The 27,188-nt window shown below is 42.7% G+C and overlaps 1 protein-coding gene across 1 annotated transcript in view; it reads right to left on the reverse strand.

The window, feature by feature from the left end:
• NRXN1 (neurexin 1) overlaps window positions 1-27,188 on the reverse strand; it is a 2,115,739-nt gene that overhangs the window by 1,241,173 nt on the left and 847,378 nt on the right. Inside the window, exon 8 of the mRNA XM_030195841.1 lies at window positions 7,366-7,804. Coding sequence (XP_030051701.1) covers window positions 7,366-7,804 — 439 coding nt within the window. The remainder of the gene's footprint in view (window positions 1-7,365; window positions 7,805-27,188) is intronic.

Raw genomic sequence — 27,188 nt, forward strand, 5'->3', positions numbered from 1 at the left:
TAAATGGCGCCTTCAGTTGTGTGCAACAATTTGGTCATGCGGCCAAATTGCTTGTACAACTTAATTGATTAATAAGCCAATCAGTGCCAATAGTTAGTATTGAAACAATTTGCAGCAGTAATTGGCTTTAATTTGAATGTATGTACACAACCTTATAGACGTATTCTATAATGTGGTGTGCATAAATTCTAATGCACACAGCCGAAAAGGGGGCCTGGGCATGGGTGTGGAATAGGCAGATTGTGGGTGTTCTAAAAAACTATGCACACTGTTATGAAATACACCCAATCTGTGCCTAAGTTAGGCGCAGGTATTTAGGCTTGGTTTTACATGGCTTAAAATGGGTGCACCTGAAGTTTAGGCGCAAGAATAGCACACACGCATAGGGACAAATTCTATATACGGTGCCTGAAAAATTGGAGCTAAAAAAACATGCTCTTAGTGCTAGTCTATAAACTACGATTAAAGATAGGCGCACTTTATAGAATATGCGCATGTGTCATTCTTGCACCTAAAATTTAGGCACACCCATTTAGTCCACCTAAAACCAGACCTAAATACCTTAGGCGCAGGTCAGGTGTATTCCATAACAGTGCGCATAGTTTTTTGGAATGCCCACAACTCGCCTATTCCATGCCCATGGCCACACCCCCTTTTCAGCTGTGTGCATTAGAATGTATCTGTACCGTGTTATAGAATACACCTATAAGGTTGTGAATCTAAATTCTAATTAAAGCTAATTAGTGCCGCTAATTAGTTAAGCATCAATTATCGACGCTGATTGGCTTGTTAATCAATTAAGTTGTGTGCACAATTTGGCTGGATGGCCAAATTAATATGCACATCTTAAGGCGCCATATATAGAATTTGGGGGATATTCTATAAAGTGCATCTAACTTTAGACATAATTTGTAGAATAGCGTTAAGCGCGTGGTTTTTCAGTGCCAATTTTTCAGGCGCTATTATATAGAATTTGGCCTCAAGAGAACAGGAGAACCCTGAAAATGAAATGCTGTTTCTAAGGGTGTCTAGTCTCTACATGTCTTTTAAACATTTTGTAAACTGATTTGCATTACTATGGGCCAGTAAAGAGGTATAGAATTTTTTTTTAATATATCAATAAATAAATATTGACTATTGACTAAAAATCCTTACAGAATTACTTAGGAATACATTATGCAGTTTAAACATGTATAGTTATATTCAAACTGCAGAAACCAATTATTAACCAAACCTTAGCTCGACACAAACCCACTGTGGACAAAGCCCTTTGCAGCTGTTTCATTCTTTATTTTTTCTTTTATTTCTTATGAAGTTGGCAATATTATATAACAACCTCAGCCAAACATCTCCCTTAGGTGCGTGTTAATGAGCTTGTTCAATCATATTCATTATCTCAGCAATTAAGTTTTCTTAATTTTGTTTATGAGAAACTAAGACATGCATACACAGGCATGTCTGGTCCAGACTGTAAAAATCCTGCTGTGGAAAACTGTTTCATCACTACAGCCTTACATTGTTATTAAACTGGAAAGAAAAAAATAAAAAATTAAGAAAATATAATTAAAACCCAGAAATAAATGGGTTGTGATGCATGCACACTATCCCCCCCCCCAACATTCAGTTCCATGTAACCAGCCAGAATTGTTGCAGACCAGTTAAATAGCACTTAACCAACCATCCACTGATATTCAGCAGTTAGCAACTAGCAGACAGCCTGTTATATCGGACGATATAACCGGTTATGTGCCAGTTTTAAAAGCAGGTTTCACAGCCATATTTGGCCGTATGAAAACCTGGTATATCTTTGGGTGGTTTAAAGATAACCACCTAAGTCTAAATATTGACTTAGCTAGTTATCGTTAAACCAGTCAAAAATAAAATGGACATTCAATGCCGGACTGAATATCGGCTTCTTATACTATTGTTCTACCAATGGATGCTAACGGAATGATTTATTCAGTCTTAGAATTAGACATAGGGTCCAAGAAAACAGCAAGGTGCACGATCTACAAGCTCCAAGATGGAAAAACAACAAAGCATATCAGTAGAAGGTAAACATCAATTTATTAAATGGAGACCAAATATTCTAATCAGCCCGACACAGGCCATGTTTCGCCCAGCAGGGCTGCGTCAGGGGTTACACAGTAATCCTCAATCGTCCTCGCGTTAGATAGATCTCACGTCATCACCTTTTATGTTTATTCGATTGTGCTACTGTTTTTTTACTAAATTTTAGAAGATTTATGATTTCAGATTACTACACATTTTTTACCATTACACATATCTATTTTATCTTGACAATTGAGGATTACTGTGTAGCCCCTGAAGCAACCCTGCTGGGAGAAACACGGCCTGTGTCGGGCTGATTAGAATATTTGGTCTCTATTTAATAAATTGATGTTTACCTTCTACTGATCTGCTTAGAATTAGACATAGACAGAATGTTAGATAGCTTTACATACACACACTCAAAAATGGGACTTCTTAGCAGCAGTTAGGTTGGAGAAGAGTGTTGTTTACAAACATAAATTAGTTCCACCCTTAGAGATATTGCAAATCTATGCTTCTACACTCAACATCTGGAGATCCCTCCCTCCTTTCCGTTCTAAAATCTCATGGGGAAATAAAAACATCCTCGCCAAACTCCAACCTCCCTCCTTCCTAACTCTGCAACCAAGGTGAAATTCAGATGTGTCCTTGGACCCTGACATCCCTTTGTCCTTTCCCTCCAAATTGTGATGTGAAATAAAAAAAACTCTCCTCAACCCAGTGATTTTTGTCCAGCTCATCTTCCTTCCCATCCTAGCCCTGGCCCATTTGAAAGTAGGGGTGGTTTGCTTATCTCCTCTGCCCTGCAGTGCTGGGTTCCAAATGCTGCTAGTTAAAGACACACATGGAACACAGCGTGGATCAGAGACGGAGGTAAGCGTACCACTCCCTGCTTCCAACGGGAGGGCCATGGACTGAATGGAAAGGAGAGGTTGAAATGCGGAAAAAGAGAAGGTCCCATGGAGACTGGGATCCAGTACATAATAAGATAAGTGACCTGCTTTCTAGTTTTTTCAATCGCTATCACTGGATGAAGATTATGAAGCATACATACATTAGTTAGATTTTTTGATTTGATATACAATTTCACTTAATGTGCAATATTAAAAGGCAAAACGTGGGGTTTTTTGGCCTATGATTGAAATTTATCTGTCTTGACAGTTGGGCATTGCCTTTGGGCTTATGAGACATCTGAGGCCTTTTTCCTCCATGTACAAATTAGTTTTTGTATATTATTTTGGGACAAGTGAGTTTAGCTTATCCATTGGTTGGTCAAGTAAAATTAGCGCATAGCCATTAATTCAGAAAATCGTGTATTTTCCAGCTGCTATAGAAATAGCCTTAGCGCACAGGAAAAACCTGGTAAAGGCACGCTGAGGCCTCTTTCTATCACAGCTTTGGTAGCTAAAAACAGGCACACTAGTATAGAGTTATCCCTGTGCCAAGAGTGCACCCATATTCTAGGTGTAAGTACTACACTACCCAAGAGCTGGTATACATGTTTCTGCCTAGATAGCTAAAGAAGATATTCAGATTATAGGATTCTATAATCCATGTTAAATATGGCCCCGCCCACGTTCTACCCAATCTTCAGGAGAAAACAGAACAAGTACAACCATTCACACCAAACCAGGATGAACAAAACAGCGGAGACGGCAAAAAGGCAGTTAGGTCTTTTCTGCAAATCTTCACATGACTTGACTCGACACGGGCCATGTTTCAACTCAAGTGCCTGCATCAGGATTATTTGAGATATACCTGGCATCAGTCAACAAAAATATGGGTGTCTTTTACTAAGGTGTGCTAGCGTTTAGCGCCAGCTGGTTTTTAGCATGAGCTAAAAATACTAGCGCACCTTAGTAAAAGACTCTTTAAGTTTGGTAGAGTGAAAGATTCTATAAGTGGTGGAGATGAAAACGTTAATTGACTTCAAACATGCATGGGATAAACACAAAAGAATTCTGTTTTGAAGGAATGGATCCGCGGAATCTTAGCAGAGATTAGGTGGCAACGCCGGTAATTGGGAAACAAAACCGGTGCTGGGCAGACTTCTACGATCTACGCCCTGATCGTGACTGAATAGATAGGGATGGGCTGGAGTGTAAATTTTAAGGGGCTTCAATGTTAGCTTCAGAACTTAGTGCAAGAAGAGCGCTGGCAGACTTCTACGATCTGTGCCCTGAGAATGGCAAGGACAAATCAAACTCAGGTAAACATATAAAGTATCACATACCATTTATCACATACCATGTAAAATGAGTTTATCTTGTTGGGCAGACTAGATAGACCATATAGGTCTTTATCTGCCGTCATTTACTATGTTACTATGTTATAAAACCAAATACACCTCACAACAGAAATGAAAGTTATAACTATACAATTAAATTCAAGAAGTGGAGCAGTGGCCTAGTGGTTAGGGTGGTGGACTTTGGTCCTGAGGAACTGAGTTCAATTCCTGGCACAGGCAGCTCCTTGTGACTATGAGCAAGTCACTTAACCCTCCATTGCCCGCCACGTTGAGCCTGCCATGAGTGGGAAAGCGCGGGGTACAAATGTAACAAAAAAAAAAATAATCAGCATGCTACATGTAACAAAGCAGCTTAGAAACATTGCAACAACAGTGAAATGAAAAGCTGCTTTGTTAGATGTGGCATACTGATTGCTTCTTGAATTTAACCGTATAGTTATTTGGCGAGAAATAACTTTCATTTCTGTTGTGAAGCATATTCGGCTTTATAGAATCTTTCACTCTATTGAACATATTTTTGTTGACAGACACCACCTATGCCTCAAAATACTCCTGATGCAGGCACTTAAGCTGAAACACGGCCCGTGTAGAGTTGAGTCAAGTGAAGGTTCGTAATAAAGACCTTATTGCATTTTTGCAGTCTCCACTGTTTTGTTGTTCCACTCAAACTCCACCCATGCAAAAGCCCACATGCAAACAGTCCATCCTCACATTTAGGTGCCATTTTAAAGGCTAGCTCATAGCTGGAATATTAGCATTTCATGTGCTTGTGTGCACATACCCACCTAAATGCTGGTATTCAGATAAGACTCATTTTATGAAGGGGTGTCTATTTGGAGACTATCCTGTAAAGGTAAGTAGGCTAAAATATGCACATACATTATAGTGTTCTATAATTTATATATACAACTGTGCAACTTCCTAAACTACTTACTATCACATTTAGGTGCTATAGAATAGTGCATAGCCAGAACATATGTCATTATTGTGCTCATTTACATGTGTTCTTCGCACCTAGATGTTGAAGTCCTCCTTATTAAAAATCATCCCTTAACAAGGTCATTTTATAAGGAGTCCTTTTACTAAGGTGCAGTAAAAAGTGGCCTTCACATGCCCTTACGCAGGTTTTTCTCCCCAGGAAATGGCCAATTTTCCATTTTCTGAATTAATGGCCAAGCGCCAATGTTGCCATTATCAAAAATTAGCATGTGAACCTTTACTGCCACCTATTTGATAGGCCAGTGATCTTAATTAATTAATTAATTTTTAGGGCAGAGCAACTTTGGATCCAAATGAGCAGAAGGAGAACCACCACGTATCTACCCATGCAAGTCTATGGCACTGCTGACCACTGTGTGTCAATGACATCCATCCCCACTAGCCTGATATTTATACTTTTTCTTGGGTGTAACCTCAAGGAGGTGGGCATTTCCAAATGCATTCTCTTCATTTATTGAGAAATGCTTTGTACTTCAAGCAAGTGGCCCTTCCCCTTATCCACATCTCCCTTTCTGTAGTGAACTTGGATAGAGAGACAGAGAGTAGCAGAAAAAGTCACAATGATGAGGGCCACCCCAGAGGTCTGCAGGGCCTTGAACTGAAGAACACCGTTGTAAGCAGTAAGAGCTCACTCAATAACCCTGTGCTAATCAGCTAGAGATCGGTAATATGGCTGTGCTTATTTGTGCTATCGTACTCACTCTCTGCCCCCAGACACACCACCTCTGAGAAAAATAAAGCAAAATGTTTAGTGTGTGACTTGCATGCACACACTGGGCTTTTACTGCAGGTCAGGATGCTACAGTAGATCCCGTGGTAAGCCCTTTTAAGCTGCAGTAAGAACTCAGGTAGACACAAAATTCCTCCGAGCATTAGGGGAGGGGGGATACTATATATGGTACCTACAAAATCCACGCAGAAAAAAATTCCGCCTAAGCGTATTCTATAAGCAGTGCCTAAATTTAGGCGTGGTATATAGAATAGGTTTAGTTGATATCCCAGCGCCTAAAAGTACATACATTAATTTAGACCAATGAAAACATGGCATAAATCCCTGTGCGTAGATTTAGGTGCACTGGGCCATATTCTATAACTACTCACAGAAATTTTGGAACGCCCACAAAACGCCCATTTTCCTGCCCATAAGCACGCCTCTTTTTGCCTGTGCACGTTAGAAGTTAGGCGTGCTGGATTACAGAATACGTTTAGCGAGTTGTGTGCCTAATTTCTAATTCTTGTCAATTAGCACTCATTATTGCTTGTTAACAATGCTGATTGACTTGTTAAGCCTATTAAGTTGCGTGCATTGGATTTTAGCACAGCTCTCTAGGCGCGCTATATAGAATCTGGGGGTATATGCATAAAAGTAGGCAGGCAGAAAATACTGTACTTGCTTTTAAGTGACATATGAAAAAGCCAATCCTGGGGCAGAGAACAAAAGCAGTGGGGGTGGGCACATTTGCTGATACTGGCACATACAAGCACAGTTACTCCTGCAGTGAAGTAGGTGTAACTTTTTGCAAGAGCTTTCGGAGAGGCAGCATTATAAATGCACACAGGCACATACGTTAAAATACAAAGACATAATGGAATCAAGTGAATAATCTAAACTATATTAGGAGATCTCAATATGCAGGAGATAATTTAAGACAACAAAGTCACCACCGTGTCATCACCACAAATGTAAAATCATTCTTCTTGCTTACTCAGCATCCATATCTCAATAAATATTTTAAACAATTCGCAGTTCATAAATGAGGCAACAACTAATTACTTGTTAGCTCCTACATATGAGGGTCCACTAATTTTTTTTTTAGATTTGATTCAATTATCTATTTATATTTTGAAATTTTTTCATGAGGAGTTTTTTCTGATCGATATCTGATATATTTTTGGGCTCCTAGTTAGGATGTTTCAGGGTTTTTTTTTAAATAGACACAACATATCCAGCTATTTTCCTGACTAGTTACCCTATTATTAAATTACCTTCCATATGGTTTCTTGTTAGGCTTCTTCTATAACATGGAAATTACACTGCTGTTGTGGGAAAATGTGTAAATTTTTACCTGATCGCCCATCCCTCTGAAAGTCCACATGATACCAATCTCCATCATTCACCTTCTTCTGCAATGCCTTTATTTTAATGGTACCCGATCCCATGTCCAGCAGCAGGTAGAGATGACCGTCAAGCATCTCAATAGCAAAGAAGTCAACCTTAACCATTTGGGGGTGCTTTGCATCCTTTTGGTGCCTTGGTTTGCCATGACTAAAGAGAATTAGCCCGTTCGGCTCGGTTGTGCGGAAGTCAAATGAAATGGAGCCTGTCTTCTTGGCATTCCATTTTGGCAAGGAGATGAAAGACTCTGGAGTTTCAAATGTAATTGGATCTAAGGTTGCAACGTTCTCACATTTAAACGCCACCACACCATGGATCTTCATTTTAGGGTCCCCTTGCTTGGCAAGTCGAGATAACTCCAACCTGACATCATTATTCTTATATACAACCTGTAACAAAGCACAGAGATTACAATATAGTTTGCACATTTTAAATTAGGGAATACCGATAATAAGAGAAGATGCACTGAAAAAGCACAGTTAAAAAAAAAAAAATTAGTTGTTCTTTATTGATTCAAAATATACTAGCAATTTGTCAGGAGTCAAACCGAAAAGCAGACTCACATATTTCTTTATAACATTCTCAAAGTAAACTGGGTACATGATTGCTTAAAAGCTTTCCACACAGATCATTTTGCTGATGGCAAGTATTAGGTTTCTTGCTCCTGTAAACCTTTTATGACTCACAATGGTTTAAGTCTTGCACTTCTGTTCATAAAAAGTATCAAGGTCATTTTTTTTGTAACGTAACATTTATCCTACTGTACGGTCTCTTTTCAGGATTTATTCTCAAAAAAGAAAATGTTAATTTCCTTATCAATGACATGCAATGAGGAAATGGCAAACGTATCCATCAAAAACGGTAAATCCATTCAATCTGAGAATATTATGACATAATCCAAAACATTTTGCAGGCTATTTTCAACATTTACGTCTGTCAGAGATGATTAGTTAAAATTAACCTTTTCCTTTTACATTTAATTCAGACTTGAAGTAATCACCCTAGGTTTTGTTAATGTGTCTATTTTAGCTCATTCTTTTTCTTTTTGAAAGGCATCAAAGCTCATTATATGACAACTGCATTGTTATTACCAGAATGGGTGACACAAATGTGGTGTTTTGTTGTTAAAAAAGAAACACAGAGCAGTTCACTGAAGACTGACAAGCAGCCACTGAAATAATTGGGACTGGTTTTAACAATTACTGATAATGGCAGTTTTCGGTAAGCAGCACTCTATTACTAAGATATGCATATAAAGAAATTCGATAAATTTGTGCCTGTGAATGTTACAGAAGACTAGCACATAACTCAGGTACTTACGCACTATGTGCTAGCCACAGTTCTATAAAATATCCACGGTTCTATAAAATATGCACAGAGAGGCATATTTTCAAAGCACTCAGACTTACAAAGTTATATACTCCCCTTTTACAAAGCCGCGCTAGCGGCTGCTGGTATGGTAATATTGTGTCTGCATTGCCATGTGGTTTTGTAAAAGGGGTGGGGGATAGTAACCTATGGAACTTTCTAAGTCTAAGTGCTTTGAAAATGAGTCCCACATTCACTTTAGCATGTATGTGAAAGGGAGGCACTGCTAAACTGGTTTTCTACGGTAAAGCAACTGATTGTGCTACTGCATTCCGCTGAAAATTACATTGACTTCCTGTAACAAAATGCCTAGCCACCCGCCTGGGCTACCCCGTGGCCACCTAGAGGGTCTATCCCCAGCACAGCTCAGGTCAGCCTGCACCTGCCTCTTGTGCTCTACACTACCATCCTCCTCCCACCAAATGGGTCCCAACTACCTCTGGGCGAGTCTCCTGCTCTCAAATTATCCCCAGTGATTTCTAGGTTGCTGAGGTCACACTCCCAGTGGTCCCACAGATCCTGGAAAGCACTCACAGACCCAACACACAAATCACCAGGCTTCTTAGTCAGTCCAGACAAGCAGAGGCAATAAACAAAAAATGTTTATTGTCATGAAAAATTAGAACAATGATCAGAAAAGGTGCAATCAGCAAAGAAATAACAGGTAACTGAAAAAGGATTACTTATAAAACTATCTAAACATTTGTTTACTATCTAAATAGTACCTGGGGAGTTCAGGACATATAGCTGCTCACAGGTTATGAAATATAATTGTTCACAGGGCCTCAGCAAAGAAATCTTTCTCTTTCTTCTCCCCGGCTAAGACTGAAGAAAAAAGCCAGTACATCCTAGATGAATTGAGCCTCTGGGCCAATCAGAGCCCAGAACAACAAGTTTTCAAAAGTATACCTCATCTTACTTCCTATCTGTGCTAGACTAAAGAAATAATGGTCATTCCTCTGTAACAGCTTCAAAGTAAGGAAACACCACCTGCTGGCCAATAGGAGAAATACATTTCAAGAATTAATTAAGGCAGTTTTACAGGCTTAAAAACCCACTGTTTTGTCACACTCCCTATAAAAGCAAGAATCAAATGTAAAAGTTTATCTTTTATTTTCAAAATTAAACATTTTCTCGCTCCTGAACATCTTTGCATGACAATTTTTTCTTTATTCTTTGACTATATGTTTATGTTCCTCTCAGGGAATTTGTCTACCTAGTCCTTCAAACTCTCAGTATTATAAATCTTCTTAGAGCCAAAAAATCTATTTAGGTAGAGGACCACATCTATGGAATAGGTTACTGTGCACTCTGAGAGCAATAGGTTGTTGCTATTCTTTCAGATGTACTTTGAAAAGGAATTAATTATTGGAAAACAGCTTCTTATACTCCAGTTAGAAATATGTATTTTTCTTGTGATATTGTCTAATCTCTTTTATTGTTATCTGCCTTGAGCCTTATTTTGGTTCATCAAATTAAAATGTTCATATTAGATTAGATTATATGAGTGAAGCAAGCGTGGGCAATGGGCGGCTCTATCTGAAATGGATGTAACTCACAATATACTTCAAGTTACATGAGAATGTGGTACCTCATAGCCATGAACACTTATGCTAGCTATTGTTTGTGCATAAGTGGCACTTTATTCCTATATTCTAAGTCCTCTATTTTAAAACATCTTCATGTAGGAACTATTATAAATACAAAATCATGGTTTAAGGGATGTAGAGGGGCATAATTGAATGGGGCGCCCAAGTTTTCCTGAGGGCGACCTCGCAGGACATCCCCACAAAGGGGCGGGGAAACCCGTATTATCGAAACAAGATGGGCATCCATCTTTTGTTTCGATAATACGGTCGGGGATGCCCAAATCTCAACCTTTAGGTCAACCATAGAGATGGTCATCCTTAGAGATAGATGTCCCCGGTTTTCGGAGATAATGGAAACTGAGGACGCCCATCTTAGAAATGACCAAATCCAAGCCACTTGGTAATGGGAAGAGCCAGCATTCATAGTGCACTGGTCCCCCTCACATGCCAGGACACCAACCGGGAACCCTAGGGGGCACTGCAGTGGACTTCACAAATGGATCCCAGGTGCATAGCTCCCTTACCTTGTGTGCTGAGCCCCCTCCCCCCCAAAAAAGCCAAAACCACAACACTACCATATCCCTAAGGGGTGAAAGGGGGCACCTAGATGTGGGTACAGTGGGTTTGTGGTGGGTTTTGAAGGGCTCACATTTACCACCACAAGTGTAACAGGTAGGGGGGATGGGCCTGGGTCTGCCTGCATGAAGTGCACTGCAGTACCAACTAAAACTGCTCCAGGGACCTGCACACTGCTGTCTCGGAGCTGGGTATGACATTTGAGGCTGGCAAAAAATATTTAAAACATTTTTTTTAGGGTGGGAGGGGGTTAGTGACCACTGGGGGAGTAAGAGGAGGTCATCCCCGATTCCCTCCGGTTGTCATCTGGTCAGTCCAGGCACCTTTTTGAGGCTTGGTCGTGAACAAAAAATGGACCAAGTAAAGTCGGCCAAATGTTTGTCAGGGACGCCCTTCTTTTTTCCATTATCGACCGAGGATGTCCATGTGTTAAGCACGCCCCAGTCCCGTCTTCACTAAGCTTCCGACATGCCCCTGGGAACTTTGGTCATCCCGAGATGGAAAGCAGTTGGGGACGCGCAAAATCGGCTTTCAATTATGCCGATTTGGGTGACCCTGGGAGAAGGATGCCCATCTTCCGATTTGTGTTGAAAGATGGGCCTCCTTCTCTTTCGAAAATAAGCCTGAAAGTGGGCATGGATTAGTAAGGGAAGTCTTGCTTATCAGTTTGCTACATTCTCTTGAAGGTTTGACTAAACATGTGGATAAAGATGAGCTGGCTGATGCAGTATATCTAAATTTTCAGAAAGCTTTTGACATGAGCTACTGAGCAGCGATGGTGTCCATCTATCAAGGAAGGGATGAAGTGTCTTTAGTAACAGACTGGCTAAAGTACTATAGAGGGCTTTAAACTTAATTGGCTGGTGAAAGGTGAGAGAAGCCCCAAAGTCATTAATAACCCTCAGAAGGGTGATACATCAAATACCTTTATAGAACAGGGAAAAAATAGTAAAATCTGGAGGATCTTATATACCAATGCCCATAGTATGGGAAACAAATTTCTAGATCTACAGGCTGCAAAAATGAAAGACAATTTGGAATTAGTGGCAGTCACGGAGATGTGGCTCACAGAGAACCATGACTATGACACAGTTATACCTGGTTATAATCTACTCAGGAAGGACAGGATAGGGAAAAAGGGTGGAGGAGTGGTATTATATGTTAAGAATAATATTAAAGTGACAGAATTGCAGGACATAAGGGGTAAGGAATAAGCGCTGTGGGTTAAACTGGTAAGAGGGAAAAGAAAATGTATTTACACTGGTGTAATATAAAGGTCACTCTCACAGTCAGAAGAAATAGACAGAAATTTAATCGAAGACATTCACAAGATAGCTAAGAAAGGGGAGGTACTACTAATAAGTGACTTTAATATGCCGGATGTCAATTGGAGTGTTCCTGCTGTGGGGTCGTCTAGAAGAAAAGGGATCTTAGATTCTCTACAGGAAGAATTGTTCCAGCAGTGGGTGACGGAACTGATGTGGTATGGAGCAATTCTAGATCTGGTGCTTACAAATGGAGAGAAGGGGAGATTATTTGGCATCTAGTGACCACCACATGGTGTGGTTTAGTATTACAATGCAGGAAGAGAAAGCTTATTTGAGATTGAAAGTCCTAGATTTCAAAAGGACTAACTTTGCTGAGATGGGGGAATTTCTCAGGAAAGAGTTAGTTGGATGGGAACAGCTGAAGGAAGTAGAACAGCAGTGGGAGAAACTGAAAGGATCTATTCTAAAGGCAAAACATTCTTATGTTAGAAAATTACATAAAAGCAAGAGGAAAAGAAGGCTGCTCTGGTTCTCAAATGTAGTAGCTGAAAAGGTAAAGGAAAAAAAGGTTAGCCTTCATACATTACAAGATGATTCAGAAAGAGGAAGATAGGCAAAAATACCTAAAAAAGCTCAGAGAAGCTGGAAAAGTGGTCAGGAAACCGAAGAGGTAAAATTGGGGGCCAAGACATTTTTTAGATATGTAAGCGACAGGAGGAAGTGCCATAATAGCATTGTGAGGCTCAAGGCTGAGGGGGAGAAATATGTAGAAGCTGATAAGGGTAAAGCTGAACTGCTAAACAAATATTTCTGTTCAGTGTTCATGGATGAAAGGCCGGAGTGGGACTGTAGAAGACAAATGCTAATGAAGATGGATGTATGGTAGATCTGGACTGATTCTCAGAAGACTATGTTCATGAGGAGCTGATTAAACTAAAAGTAGACAAAGCAATGGGGCCTGATGGGAAACATCAAAGGGTACTCATAGAACTTGAAGAAATTCTGGTGGCTCCACTTTCTGCCCTATTCAATGCTTCCCTAGAATCTGGAGTGGTCTTGGAGGACTGGAGAAGAGCAGATGTGGTCCCTCTGCACAAGAGTGGCAGCAAGGAGGAGGTTGCAAATTACAGATGAGTCAGTCTGACTTTAGTGGTGAGTGAACTTATGGAACACTTCTAAAGTGGAGGATTGTGAGGTTTCTCGAACTGAATGGACTGCAGGACTCGAGGCAGCACGGTTTCACTAGAGGCAGATCTTGTTAGACAAATCTGATTGACTGGGTGACCAAATAGTTGGACATGGGAGGGGTGCTAGATGTGGTGTACTTAGATTTTAGCAAAGCCTTTGACATGGTTCCATACAGGTGACTGATAAATAGAGTGCCTTCAGTATGGGACCTAAAGTGACTGATTGGGCTAAAAACTGGCTAAACGGAAGAAGACAGAGAGTAGTGGTAAATGGAGTTTACTCTGAGGAAAAGGATGTTACAAGTGGTGTACCACAGGGGTCAGTCCTTGGGCCGGCTCTTTTTAACATTTTTGTGAGTGATATTATAGAAAAGCTGTCTGGTAAGGTTTGTCTCTTTGCGAATGATACCAAACTCTGTAATAGGGTGGGTGAACACCCCAGAGGGTGTGGCTAGCACGAGGAAGGATCTGGTGAAACTTGAAGACTCGTCCAAAACTTGGCAACTAAGATTTAATGCTAAGAAATGCAGGGTCATGCACTTGGGTCACAAAAACTTGAGGGAAAGGTACAATATAGGGGATGAAGAGCTTCTGTGTACGAAAAAAGAGTGGGACTTGGGGGTGATTGTGTCTGATGATCTCAAGGTGGCAAAACAGGTAGAACAGGCGACACCCAAAGCCAGAAGGATGCTTGGGTGCATAAGGAGAGGGATGACCAGCAGGAAAAAAGAGGTGATAGTGCCCTTGTACAAGTCTCTGGTGAGCTCCTTTAGAATACTGGGTGCAATTCTGGAGACCACACTTACGGAAAGATATAAACAGGATGGAGTCAGTCCAGAGGGCAGCTACAAAACTGGTCAGCGGTATTGGTCATAAAACATATAGGGACAGGTTCATGAATCTCAACGTGTAGACGCTAGAAGAGAGGTAGGAGAGAGAAAAGATATAATAGAGATGTTTATATACCTCAGTGGCATTAATGTACAGGAAGTGAACCATTTTTAAAATGAAGGAAACCTCTGGAATGAGAGGGCATAAGATGGAGGTAAGAGGAAATAGGCTTAGGACGGATCTGAGGAAACTCTTTTTCACGGAAAGGGTGGTGGATGCGTGGAATGGCCTCCCGGTAGAGGTCGTGGAGATGAAGACTATGTCAGAATTTAAAAAAGCATGGGACAGACACGTGGGATCTCTTAGGAAAAAGGAGGAGTTAGTGGTTATTGAGGATGGGCAGACTGGGTGGGGCATACGGCCCTTATCTGCTGTCATGTTTCTACGCTTCTATATTTCTTCTATGAGGAAATTTAAAAAGTCATGGCATAGGAAGTAATGTCTGTTGTAGACTGGGAACTGGTTAAAAGATAGAAAACAGAGTAGGGTAAAATATCTATTTTTCTCAATGGAGGGATGAATAGTGGAGTACCCCATGGATTTGTACTTGAAACAGTACTTTTAACATATTTATAAAGGATCTCAAAATGGGAACAAGTGAGGTGATCAAATTTGCAGATGACAAAAAATTATTCAAAGTGGTTTAATTCCATGTGGATTGTGAGAAATTACAGGAAGAATTTGCATGACCTGGAGTCTGAGCATCCAAATGGCAGAATAAACGTAGGGCCAGATTCGGTAAATTGTGCCCAACTCAAGGTGGTGGAATGATTTGTGCTAAACTTGCATTCTATAAAAGGGTGATCCATGCCAAGTGCCCTTTATAGAACAGCACTTGGTGCCAATTCCCATGCCAAACTTTGAGCACGAGGACTCTGGCCTGCTGAAACCTGGTGTAAATCTTGGCAAACAAGTTGGACGTGCAACCTAGGAATTATGTAATATTGCGCCTACATTTTGGGAAAGCCTCAACCTACCCATATCCCTCCCATAGCCACACCCCCATTTGGGTTGCCCTCAAGGCTTTTGGGCACACAGTATTACAGAATAGCACTTAGGCAGATATGCACGTAAATCCAAATTAGGGCCAATTAACGCCAATAATTGATTGCTAAAAGCTCATCAGCTAATTAAATTGTGCAGGCCTCTGCCCAGCATGCCCAAATTTGGACAACCTTTGTAGAATCCAGAGTTTAATGTAAATATATACAAAATGACACACCTAGGGAAGAATAACCCACTTATAGATACATGATGCAAGTTTCATATTAAGAGTTACCACCCGTGATCTAGGTGTTATTGTGGACAATACCTTGAAATCCTCTGCTCAGTATGTGATAGCAGCCAAGAAAGCAAATAGAATGCTAGGAATTATTAAGAAAGGAATGGAGAATAATATAAATAACTTCATTCTTCTTCTTGTTCAGCAAACTGAACTTCCTTGGATCAGACCTCCCTGTCTATCCACACTCTCCTCCAAAGGAGTACCACCTTTGACTCAGGACAGCTCTTCACTGTTCCTGCTCCCGAGCTGGGATCCCCTATGTCCCACCTGGAGCACTCCTCCTTTTCAGGGTTAATGCTGGATGTTGCAGACACCACCTCTTTTCTCAGTCTTAGTTTCTTGAACTCCTGTCCTCCAAGGGTCCTGGTGGGGGTACAGGTAACCAAAGACCTCGTGCAATCTCCATCAATAATATTTATTAACTTCTAACTCCTCCCACACTGTCACTCAGCAACCAGGGACATATTCCTCTAACTTATCCAGGAACCCACCACTTTGAGCTGGATCCTTTACCCCACACAACTCAGAACCATCTCCTCAAAAACTCTGGAGAGTTCTACATTCTGACACTTAAAGGCTTATTTTCGAAAGAGAAGGGCGCCCATCTTTTGACACAAATCGAAAGATGGACGTCCTTCTCCCGGGGTCGTCCAAATCGGCATAATCGAAAGCCGATTTTGGGTATCCTCAACTGCTTTCCATTGCGGGGACGACCAAAGTTCACGGGGGCGTGTCGGAAGCATAGCGAAGGCGGGACTGGGGCATGCCTAACACATGGGCATCCTCGACCGATAATGGAAAAAAGAAGGGTGTCCCTGATGAGCACTTGGGAGACTTTACTTGGTCCATTTTTTGTTACGTCCAAGCCTCAAAAAGGTGCCTGAACTGACCGGATGACCTCCCCTTACTTCCCCAGTGGTCACCAACCCCTTCCCACCCTAAAAAAACTTTTTAAATATATTTTGTCAGCCTCTATGCCAGCCTCAAATGTCACACCCAGATCCATGACAGCAGTATGCAGGTCCCTGGAGCAGTTTTATTGGGTGCAGTGCACTTCAGGCAGGTGGACCCAGGCCCTTCTCCCCCTACCTGTTACACTTGTGGTGGTAAATGTGAGCCCTTCAAAACCCACCAGAAACCCACTATACCCACATGTAGGTGCCCCCCTTCACCACTTAGGGCTATGGTAGTGGTGTACAGTTGTGGGGAGTGGGGTTTGGGGGGCTCAGCACACAAGGTAAGGGAGCTAAGCACCTGGGAGCAATTTCTGAAGTCCACTGCAGTGCCCCCTAGGGTGCCTGGTTGGTGTCCTGGCATGTGAGGGAGACCAGTGCACTACGAATGCTGGCTCCTCCCATGACCAAATGGCTTGGATATGGTCGTTTCTGATATTGGTATCTTCGGTTTCCATTATTGCCGAAAATTGAGGACGACCATCTCTAAGGTCGACCTAAATGTTGAGATTTGGGAGTCCCCAATCGTATTATCGAAACAAAAGTTGGATGCCCATCTTGTTTCGATAATACGGGTTTCCCCGCCTCTTCGCCGGGATGTCCTCAGGAAAACTTGGGCGCCCCTTTCAATTGTGCCCCTCTTAGTATCCCAATATGTCTACTAGATCAAGAAATTATCTCATACTGCATTTTCCTAATTATAAAAACATCAGATATTAATCTATATTTAATAGAGATTTCTCACATACAGGTTCAAAATGGTGGAACACCATCTCTAGTGAGATAAAAAGTATTACCAACCATCTCATATTTCGTAAATTTCTCAAGGCATTCCTTTCTACAAATTTTTGAACTAAACAGTAAGGGCCCTGTTTTTAAAAAGCTGCGCTAGCATTCCTTACCACATGCTACAAATTAGCGCATGCTGTGTAGGTGCCCATAGGAATATTTTGGGCACCTACACAGTTAGTGCAGATTAATTTTTCACACACTTTTGTAAACAGGGCCCTAAATGTTATGATACATTATTAGTTTGCTCAATTCAAAAATCTTAATGTTAATGTTTTTCTCATACTTGTGTATGCATTTCTAATCTGAACTATTGTAAACCACATACAATTGAATAACTTACATTTGGATTATGTGAGATATAATCACCAATAAATAAATAAACAGTCCCACTTTATTTCTGTATTAACTAGTTAGCACACACTAATGCAAACATGGAAGTGTTACAATGCTTCCATGCCCAGTCTCTTCTCTGGAATTTGTTGCCAGAGAATGTGATAAAGGCGGTTAGCTTAGCGGAGTTAAAAAAAGGTTTGGATGGCTTCCTAAAGGAAAAGTCCATAGACCATTATTAAATGGACGGGGAAAATCCACTATTTCTTGTATAAGCAGTATAAAATGTTTTGTACATTTTTGGGATCTTGCGGGTATTTGTGACCTGGATTGGCCACTGTTGGAAACAGGATTCTGGGCTCGTTGGACCTTTGGTCTTTCCCAGTATGGCAATTCTTATGTAGTTGTGTACTTATGAGATGCTCCCAGCAAAAAATATTTGTACAAAATAGCTAACACATGAGTTAGCTCACACTGACAGGCAAACTACCACAAAATGTTCTAATGTGTTTTGTGATAAGCTTTTATCCTCGTGTTAAAGCTCACATTAGCTCTTAACACAGTCTAGTAACGGGCCCCTATGTTAGTTATTGTCAGGTTCTCAGGTTCAGAGCCTGCAGGGCCGGGCTCTGGAGCAAACGTGAGCCCTTGGGCTGCTGCCAAGGAGTGACAGCAGCAGGCAAAACCCACCAACCAACACTGGGCAAGCACACTGGCACCGGCAGGGACTGCAGGCACTGCCCAGTGAGCTGGAACACATAGACTGGAATCTCCCGGACTGGAGGACACAGGACTGGAACACTGGACGGGAACACACCGGACTGGAGCACACTGGACTGGTCTGTACAGCTTCACCTGCACTTAGCCACTGCCCCCCAAGGGTTGAGCCCTTGGGTTTGAGTGGCCGGCAGGACTTACTGGAACCCGGATGACACAGGGACCAGGACCAGAACAAGCTTGAACTGAAGTGCTCCTAGGTATAGAACTAACAGACGTGCTCCTAACACAAAACTAGCAGACCTAAGCCCTAACCTACCAGGGGAGCTCCTAAGCCCTGCACAACAAAGGGACTTCCTAAGCCCTAAACTAACAGAGCAGGGAACCTAAACACAAAGCTAACACAGGTGCTACTAAGCACCAAGCTACCAGCAGTGCTCTACAACTCTAAACTAACTAAGGTGCCCCCATGCAGCAAACAACCAGAAGAGTTCCTAGCACAAAAAGGGAAGACAGGGGAGCCACAAGGGAAAAAACAGGGAAGCTAAACATGCAGTGGTGTTCCTAGGGGGGTGGACACCCGGGGCGGTGCCCCGCCCCCCCCCCCCTGGGTGCAGCACCCCCCCGATGCAGCGCGGACCCCCCCCCCCCCCCGGGTGCACGCCGCTGGGTGGGGGGGGGGGGTGCCGCAGCGCATGCCTGCTCAGAGTTCCCTGACTTCGCGCGTTCGCTGCAGCTCCCTCTGACCCGGAACAGGAAAGTAACCTGTTCCAGGGCAGAGGGAGCAGCGAACGCGCAAAGTCAGGGAACTCTGAGCAGGCGCGCGCCACGGCACCCCCCAGTGGCGTGCACCCGGGGCGGACCGCCCCCACCGCCCCCCCCCCCCCTTGGTACACCACTGTAAACATGCAAGCCAAAAGTGCTTCCAAAGCACCAAACACAAACAGCAAAGACAGCAATGCTCCCAACAGCACAAACACCAGAAGTACTTCTAACAGCAAAATCTGCAGTGTTCCTAACAACACCAAACCCTGAAGTACTTCTATCAGCAACAGAGCTTCCAAAGCCATATGCACAGCAGTGCTTCCCAAGCACCAAACACCAACAGCAAAAACTGCAATGCTCCTAACAGCACAAACACCAGAAGTACTTCTAACAGCAAACTCTGCAGTGTTCCTAACAACACCAAACACTGAAGTACTTCTATCAGCAACAGAGCTTCCAAAGCCCTACACACAGCAGTGCTTCCAAAGCACCAAGAGGGAAAAGCAGGGGAACCACAAGGGAAAAGGAGGAAAGCTAAACACACAGTCACCAGTGCATACTGCACTAACACTAACCTGGACCTTTAGCAAAAGCAAGCAGGGAAACTAGACACAAAGTCAGAAGTGCACACTGCACCACCCTACCTAAAGCAAACGTTGCAAAGGCCCTGAAGGGAAGAACATCACTTCCTTATCAAGGCCCTCCCAGATGATGTCACACTCCCTAGACCCAGGCAGACCGCACACTGAAACCCCGAGAGGCCCAACCCACACCAATGCAGCACCGTGAAGCTCTTGAAGCCAGTACACCCAGAGAGAGGTAGAGCCAACTCAGTCCACACACACAGCTGCAGTATAGTGAAACAATTAACCCCATGCTGGCAGCAGCCAGCACAAAGAGAGAGAGAGCTAGCTCAGACAGGACAGAAGAAGGAACGGAAGCCAGCTAAGAAGCTGACCACCAGGAAAAAGGTAAGTTTGAGAGGGGTTCTGACCACGATCATAACAGTTATAAGTTATCCATTGAAAGTAGAATAAACATTATGAACTACAGTACTAGATACAATCATTAGTATCACAACCCTTAAAGAACTGGCGAGAATGAAGACATAACCACATGGATTATTCCCATATCTAGTGATAGAAAGCTTGATGTTACAAAACTAGATACAGCAGTAAAGTAGAAAAAACACTTTTTTTCACCCAGCAGTTTTCTCTTTCCTTTTTATACCCCGCTCAGTAGGAACCAAGCTTGCATTTGGCACCATGAACCCTCATTTACTCTACCCTGAGAATGTTTCTTTCCCTTATTTTATTTTCACTCCTCCCCCCCCCCCCCCAGCGGCTTAGCTAGAAAGCAATTTTTAGGTGGACCTAGGGGTGCAATGGGTGGACTTAGGGGGCAATGGGTAAGCACCGTTCATAACCATACATGTAAACAATTACCACCTTGGCTGGTGGGGATTCACAAGCCCCACCAGATAAAGGCATTCTTCATGGAATCCCTGGGCATTCTGAATGCTGTGGTAGTCGATGGCTTGCTTCCAGTCACCAACACTGGCATCCATGCCGCACATGATCAGATCTCACACTTGAACTGAACGTGCATGAGAAATGAGCATGGGCAGGAGAACCAGCATTGTCAGCTGGAACAAGAGCCCCCAAATGCCACAGTCTTCAGCTGGTGCAGCTTGGTGATCCTCACCAGCTACAAAGATGAAATGTACCTCTGCTAGGTGGGCCGAAGCCCAAAGTGGGTGGGCTCCTGCCCACCTGGGTACACACATACTTACATACTGCCACTGCCTCCTCCTCTTCCAAAAAATACATACTTAGTTGGGTTGTTGCAGAGACCAACCTGAGCTAGAGGGCATGTACCTTGAGTCCATTTGGAACCTTACAACCATGGGACCTATTATTGACCATCAAGGTGTCATTCCCATACAGTGATCACAACTCCATTCCCCACTTTAGCGTATAACCTGGGCCTTCACAACATTCCTAGCCTCAGTCAACTCAGAGAGTGGAAGTCCCGACTCCAGAAAGCAAGGACCATCTGTATGGTAGGGGCGTAGCCAGACAACAGATTTTGGGTGGGCCTAGGCAAGAAGTGGGTAGACACTATCCAGCTTATTTTCAAAAGAGAAAAACGCCTATAGTGTGACCTAAATCGGGAGATAGACGTTTGTCTCGCAAACGCGCCCAAATCGGTATAATCGAAAGCCGATTTTGGGCGTTTCCAACTGCACTCCGTCACGGAAATGAATAAAGTTGATGGGGGCGTGTCCGAGGCGTGGTGGAGGCGGAACTGGGGCGTGGTTATCAGCCGAGGAGAGATGGGCGTCTTTAGCTGATAATCGAAAAAAAAGGTGTTTTTACCGCGATTTTGGGTCACTTTTTTGGACCCTTTTTTTTCACGAACAAGTCCCAATAAAATGCTCCAACTGCCCAGATGACCACTGGAGGGAATCGGGGATGACCTCCCCGGACTCCCCCAGTGGTCACTAACCCCCTCCCACCAAAAAAAACCCACTTTAAAAACTTTTTTTCCAGTCTGTATGCCAGCCTCAAATGCCGTACCCACCTCCATGACAGCCGAATATGTTCGATCCTCTCACAGCCTTTCCCTGGGTCAGATGTGGCTCTCGGGTGCACTACAGGGTCACATCAGCATTGCATTGTGGTGGGTGTAGGGTATTGGGCTCCGTGATTTCATTAGCTTGTGTTACAGTCTCACGATGTTGGTAGTTGGTAGGCTCTTCTCCCATGGTGCTTTTCCCCCTGTCTACTGGGTCAGAGTGTGCCCTATTGTGTCAACTGGTGTGCCAATGTTATACAGCAGCAACAAGTCCTAGAGGCCTGCGTGTATGCAGGTCCCTGGAGCACTTTTAGTGGGTATCGCAGTGCACTTCAGCCAGGTGGCCCCAGGCCCATCCCCCCTACCTGTAACACTTGTGCTGGTAAATGGGAGGCCTCCAAAACCCACTGTACCCACATGTAGGTGCCCCCTTCACCCCTAAGAGCTATGATAGTGTTGTACATTTGTGGGTAGTGGATTTTGGGGGAGGGGGCTTGGGAGCTCAGCACCCGTGGTAAGGGAGCTATGCATGTGGGAGCTTTTTCTGAAGTCCACCGCACTGACCTAGGGTGCCCAGTTGGTGTCCTGGCATATCAAGGGGGCCAGTGTACTACCAATCCTGGGCCCTCCCACGACCAAATGGCTCAGATTAGGACGTTTTTGAGCTGGGCGTTTTTAGTTTCCATTATCGCTAAAAAAAAATAAACACCCAGCTCAAAAACGTCCATTTTTTCGAAAATACGGTTTGGCCTGTCCCTTCACGGACCCGTTCTCGGAGATAAACGCCCATGGAGATAGGCGTTTCCATTCGATTATGCCCCTCTAAGTGTTCCCCCCCCCCCCCCCACCCACCATAAAAAAAAAAAATCTCAGCTGGTGAGAAAACGCTTCTTTCCATCTTGGCAGTCTGCAGCAGGCATGCGCTGAAAACTGAGCATTTTCAGGTGCCAGTATCATGGACAGTAGCGTTTTCATTACCATCAGGGGGAAGTTTTCAGCTGGCAGAACTTGGGATCCCCACCAGCTACCGCTAAACGTGTGCTACTGTTGGGTGGGCCGGAGCCCTAAGTGGGTGGGCCCTGACCCACCTAGGCCCATCTGTGGCTACGCCACTGCTGTAAGGTACTGCAAAGCACTCACTACCTTAGCAATAATTCTGCTTATACAATACATGTACCAAGTGACAATGTGTGGCATACAGGGCCAGTGGAATCTTTAAGTTGACTAGGCAGTTGCCTGGAACAGCCAAAGTTTGTAGGCAGCATTGGCCATGTCTTATCCATCACGGTGAGCAATAGTGTGCATTATTGAGCAATAGAGCTCACTATTGAGAAGACAACTTAAAAATGAAACTTGGGAATTTAATTTCAACAAATGTGCTACAAAAATATGATATGGTGCACGCTGGGGGGTGGGAACTACCGCCGGGCTGCTGCAGTAGCCTGGCGGTACTTCCCTTTTAGCGAGTGGTAAGCCCGCGTTGGGCTTACCGCCACTTTGTAAAAGGACCCCTATATTTTTTTCACAACAAAAAAATGCCCATGTGTTAAATGAACCACTTGCCATGCAGCCATTTCAGGGGGCAGCACTTACTGCCACCCACTGGCGGTAACAGGCAGCACCGGATACGCACCAGTGATACAAAAAGAGAAAATATTTTTGTAGCGCTGGAAATGGCAGTTGGGGGGGGGGGGGGGGGGGATCCACCACCGTGCTCCTGCAGTTGACTCCGGATTGGCCCGCAGCAAGCCTGTTGCCGAGCGCCAACCCTTTAGTGAAAGGGCCCCTAAATTTATTGTCTAATATTGCTAGTAAAAGCAATTTATACACTTTAAATGATATGCCAGTTTGAGATATTTAAAATTATAGGTATGAAACAAATACACATGAACAAAAAACAAGGACATATTTCAGTAGAAGCTTATTTCCAAAACTTAGGTCAAAATGAAAAAAAAAAAGAAAAGAAAGAAAGAAAGAAAGAAAGAAAAAGAAAAAAATATACACAAGTACCAGAAAAACTGATACATCCTTTGCATAAATATTTATACCACCATGTTTGTGCAACTCAGGAACTTTTTATGCAAGCCCTAAATTTTGATGTACTGTACTGGGATAATTCATTGCTGTCTACCAATGGAAGATTTGTACTGTTTTGGTATTTTTCATTTTTGTTCAAACCTTAAATCTGACTAGGGACGCTAAGTGGAAAGGATATCATAACACTGTCTATGATTTGGACAAGCTTTGCAAATATTTATATGAACGGGTAGAGCCACAGACCATAAATCAAAACAGATTTAAGCCAAATTTACAGCAATAGGTATTAGAGACAGTCAGAAATGCATGGAGGTCTGTGGCAATCCCAAAGGTTGTCATAACAATTTCTGGTCAACCTGACTGCAGTTAACAGTACTGTCACAGGATGCTGCAGCAGTAATAATGTTGGCTGCCACTGAAGTCCCACCAATTGCTGACTACTAAAATCAATTTTTTAGTTCATATAATAGGCCAGGGAACAGTCTATCAAAAAATGTCATCGAGATAACTTTGAGTGAGTGCAACTGAATTGCAGACGTACTAGGAGCACATTAGGCATGATTCAACTAAATTCAGATCTTGGAGGAATGTCTGTCAGAAAAGACAGTCCTCAGCTTTGGAAAATCAAAACAACTCCATCCTATGTTAAAAAGGGAAGGGTCAGATTTTCTGTACATTTGTACAAGGCTGAATAAATCCCCTTTGCGCAACCCTATTCAGATTCACAGTCACTCTCCTAATGTCAACAACATCTGGAAGTGGGCGGGAAAAGCACAGTGAACATCAGTGATATGCTGGAAAAGGTGTCTGGAGGGTTTCAGCAATCCCCTGTCAAATTATTTTATTAAAACAAAGGACTTCTAACTGAGCAGAACAGTGATGGTAAGAGTCCCTTGATACAAGAGCTTGGCAACAGTTCACAATGATGCATATTCATGCAGTGATGTGAGTTTCAATCTAAGGCATAAAAAAAACCCCAAAACTCTTGCACTCACTTCATTCATCACACTCATTTGAATGTGTATGAAATCACCCCACAAAACTGAAAATGAACGAGATGCCTTGTGTGATTTCTCACCACAGAAGTTAATTCATTTTAAATTAAAAAGAAAAAGCACCTTTCCTCATTCACAGCAGAGTACACATTGGATATTAATATCTGTAGGAACAAATTGCAACATGGAAATTTGAACAGTAAAACTCATGAAAAACCTGGAACTTTGGGATTTACATCTGAATTGGAAAAGGTGCAGCGAAGGGCGACTAAAATGATAGCGGGGATGGGACGACTTCCCTATGAAGAAAGACTAAGGAGGCTAGGGCTATACAGCTTGGAGAAGAGACGGCTGAGGGGAGACATGATAGAGGTATATAAAATAATGAGTGGAGTGGAACAGGTGGATGTGAAGTTTCTGTTCACGCTTTCCAAAAATACTAGGACTAGAGGGCATGCGATGAAACTACAGTGTAGTAAATTTAAAACAAATTGGAGAAAATTTTTCTTCACCCAACGTGTAATTAAACTCTGGAATTCGTTGCCGGAGAAAGTGGTGAAGGCGGTTAGCTTAGCAGAGTTTAAAAAGGGGTTGGACGGTTTCCTAAAGGACAAGTCCATAAACCGCTTCTAAACGGACTTGGAAAAATCCAAAATTCCAGGAATAACATGTATAGAATGTTTGTACGTTTGGGAAGCTTGCCAGGTGCCCTTGGCCTGGATTGGCCGCTGTCGTGGACAGGATGCTGGGCTCGATGGACCCTTGGTCTTTTCCCAGTATGGCATTACTTATGTACTTATGTACTTATTCATTGGGAGATCACCAGTTTATCTCCCACTGAATATTGCTGGTTATCTCTTAGTAGATAACCGATTAAATTGTGTGGTATAACCGGCTATCTGCTAATATTTAGCCGAGCTGCACCAGACTTGGCCGGGGAGGGGAAAGTGCTGAGGGCGCTACAAAGCTTTTGTACATACAAATAGGTTTGTTGAACTTATCTTTAGCTCTGAAGTAGGAGTGAGAACCTTTATGTTTTTGGACTTTGACATTTTTTGAGGTCTTTAGCTGGAGAACTGAGATTAGAATCCAGATCTTTTTTTTTTCTTGCTTGCCTTTTTTCCCATAAGGGACTTAAAGAATGGCTAGACCCCCTCTGAAGAGACACCACCTTGTAGTGGTGGAGGGGCTTCCGTGTTTCAATGACTCAGAGGGCTATGCTGAAGGGTTACCAATATCGGACAGGCCTCTGAGGAGAAACCAGACAAAGAGTGTCCTAAACTAGGGAGAGTGGAAAGATGGTGACCTGAAGCTCGTACGTTCAACGGCCCAGCTGTCCTCTGAAGTTTTGTCTTTGTTTACTTGAAATTTCCTCTTTGCACCTGCAGTTACCTTAACTGAGAGGAAGGGGACAATGGGGGGTCAGCCGCCGATGGCCAGCATTTTGTCCCCTGTGCAGCAAGTGTGGGACCACTGTGCGATGAGCTGCCCACAGATGACTGGATTGATGAGTGCATTGATTAGCGCCGGCGAAGGAGCGTCGATGCTCTTGGACCTGGAAACAACTTCATTGCTCTCAAATCATTTAACCACCATGTCCAAAGGAGTGGAGGAGTGAGTTAGGAGTGTATGTTGAAACAGAAGTCGTTTACAGCTGAACCCGTGTCGGCAGTGCCACTCCTAAACCCGTAAGAGCTATCAGCTTGGAGTTTTTGGCTCCCGTGGAGGTTACATTGAATATCATCTGGAAGGCGCGCCAGGACCTAACGGTGGTAGTAAATAATTTTGTTTCAGATATAATCTTATTAGTGAGCCACATGGATAATCTAATCAAATCCTTTGAGAATGAAAAATTGATACAGCAAATGAAGTTCTACAGAAATAGGTTAAGATTTTGAAAATGTTAATGGACCAGAAAAATTTGAATAAAATGAATATTGTTACAGATGATTAATATCGAGATTGTTGTTTTCCCAGAGTTCCGGGTATGACTCCTAAAGTTTTTTTTCCTCTGAAATGATTCCTCTTTTAGTATGTTAATTCAAAAGGAGTGAAGCCTGTGAAACTGGGATTACTTTAATCAGTGAGAATTGGATCAGAGATTCAAGTGTTTGTATTGTTAAATAACCTGTGGTTTTAAAAGGGAAATAAATGAAATCAGGTGTATTATTTCCACTAATATTGGACAATAAATATGTTTCCAACAAAATTAATTGACTATACACCGTCTTGGGTTTGAAGAAGCCAACCAGATGATCAATGTGGAATAATGATTCAGATAAATAATAACTGGGGATAATCAGGTTAATACCACGTTTTCTTGGTTTACTGTTGTTTAATTGATCTCCTTGTCTTGTTTCACTCTCCCTATTTATTTTGTGGTCTAAGAAAGAGAAAAATTGTATATAATTCATTTATCTAGTTGAGATTGTTTTCTTCTAAT

This window comes from Microcaecilia unicolor, chromosome 3 (genome assembly GCF_901765095.1).
Source record: "Microcaecilia unicolor chromosome 3, aMicUni1.1, whole genome shotgun sequence".
Classification (NCBI taxonomy): Eukaryota; Metazoa; Chordata; class Amphibia; order Gymnophiona; family Siphonopidae; genus Microcaecilia; species Microcaecilia unicolor.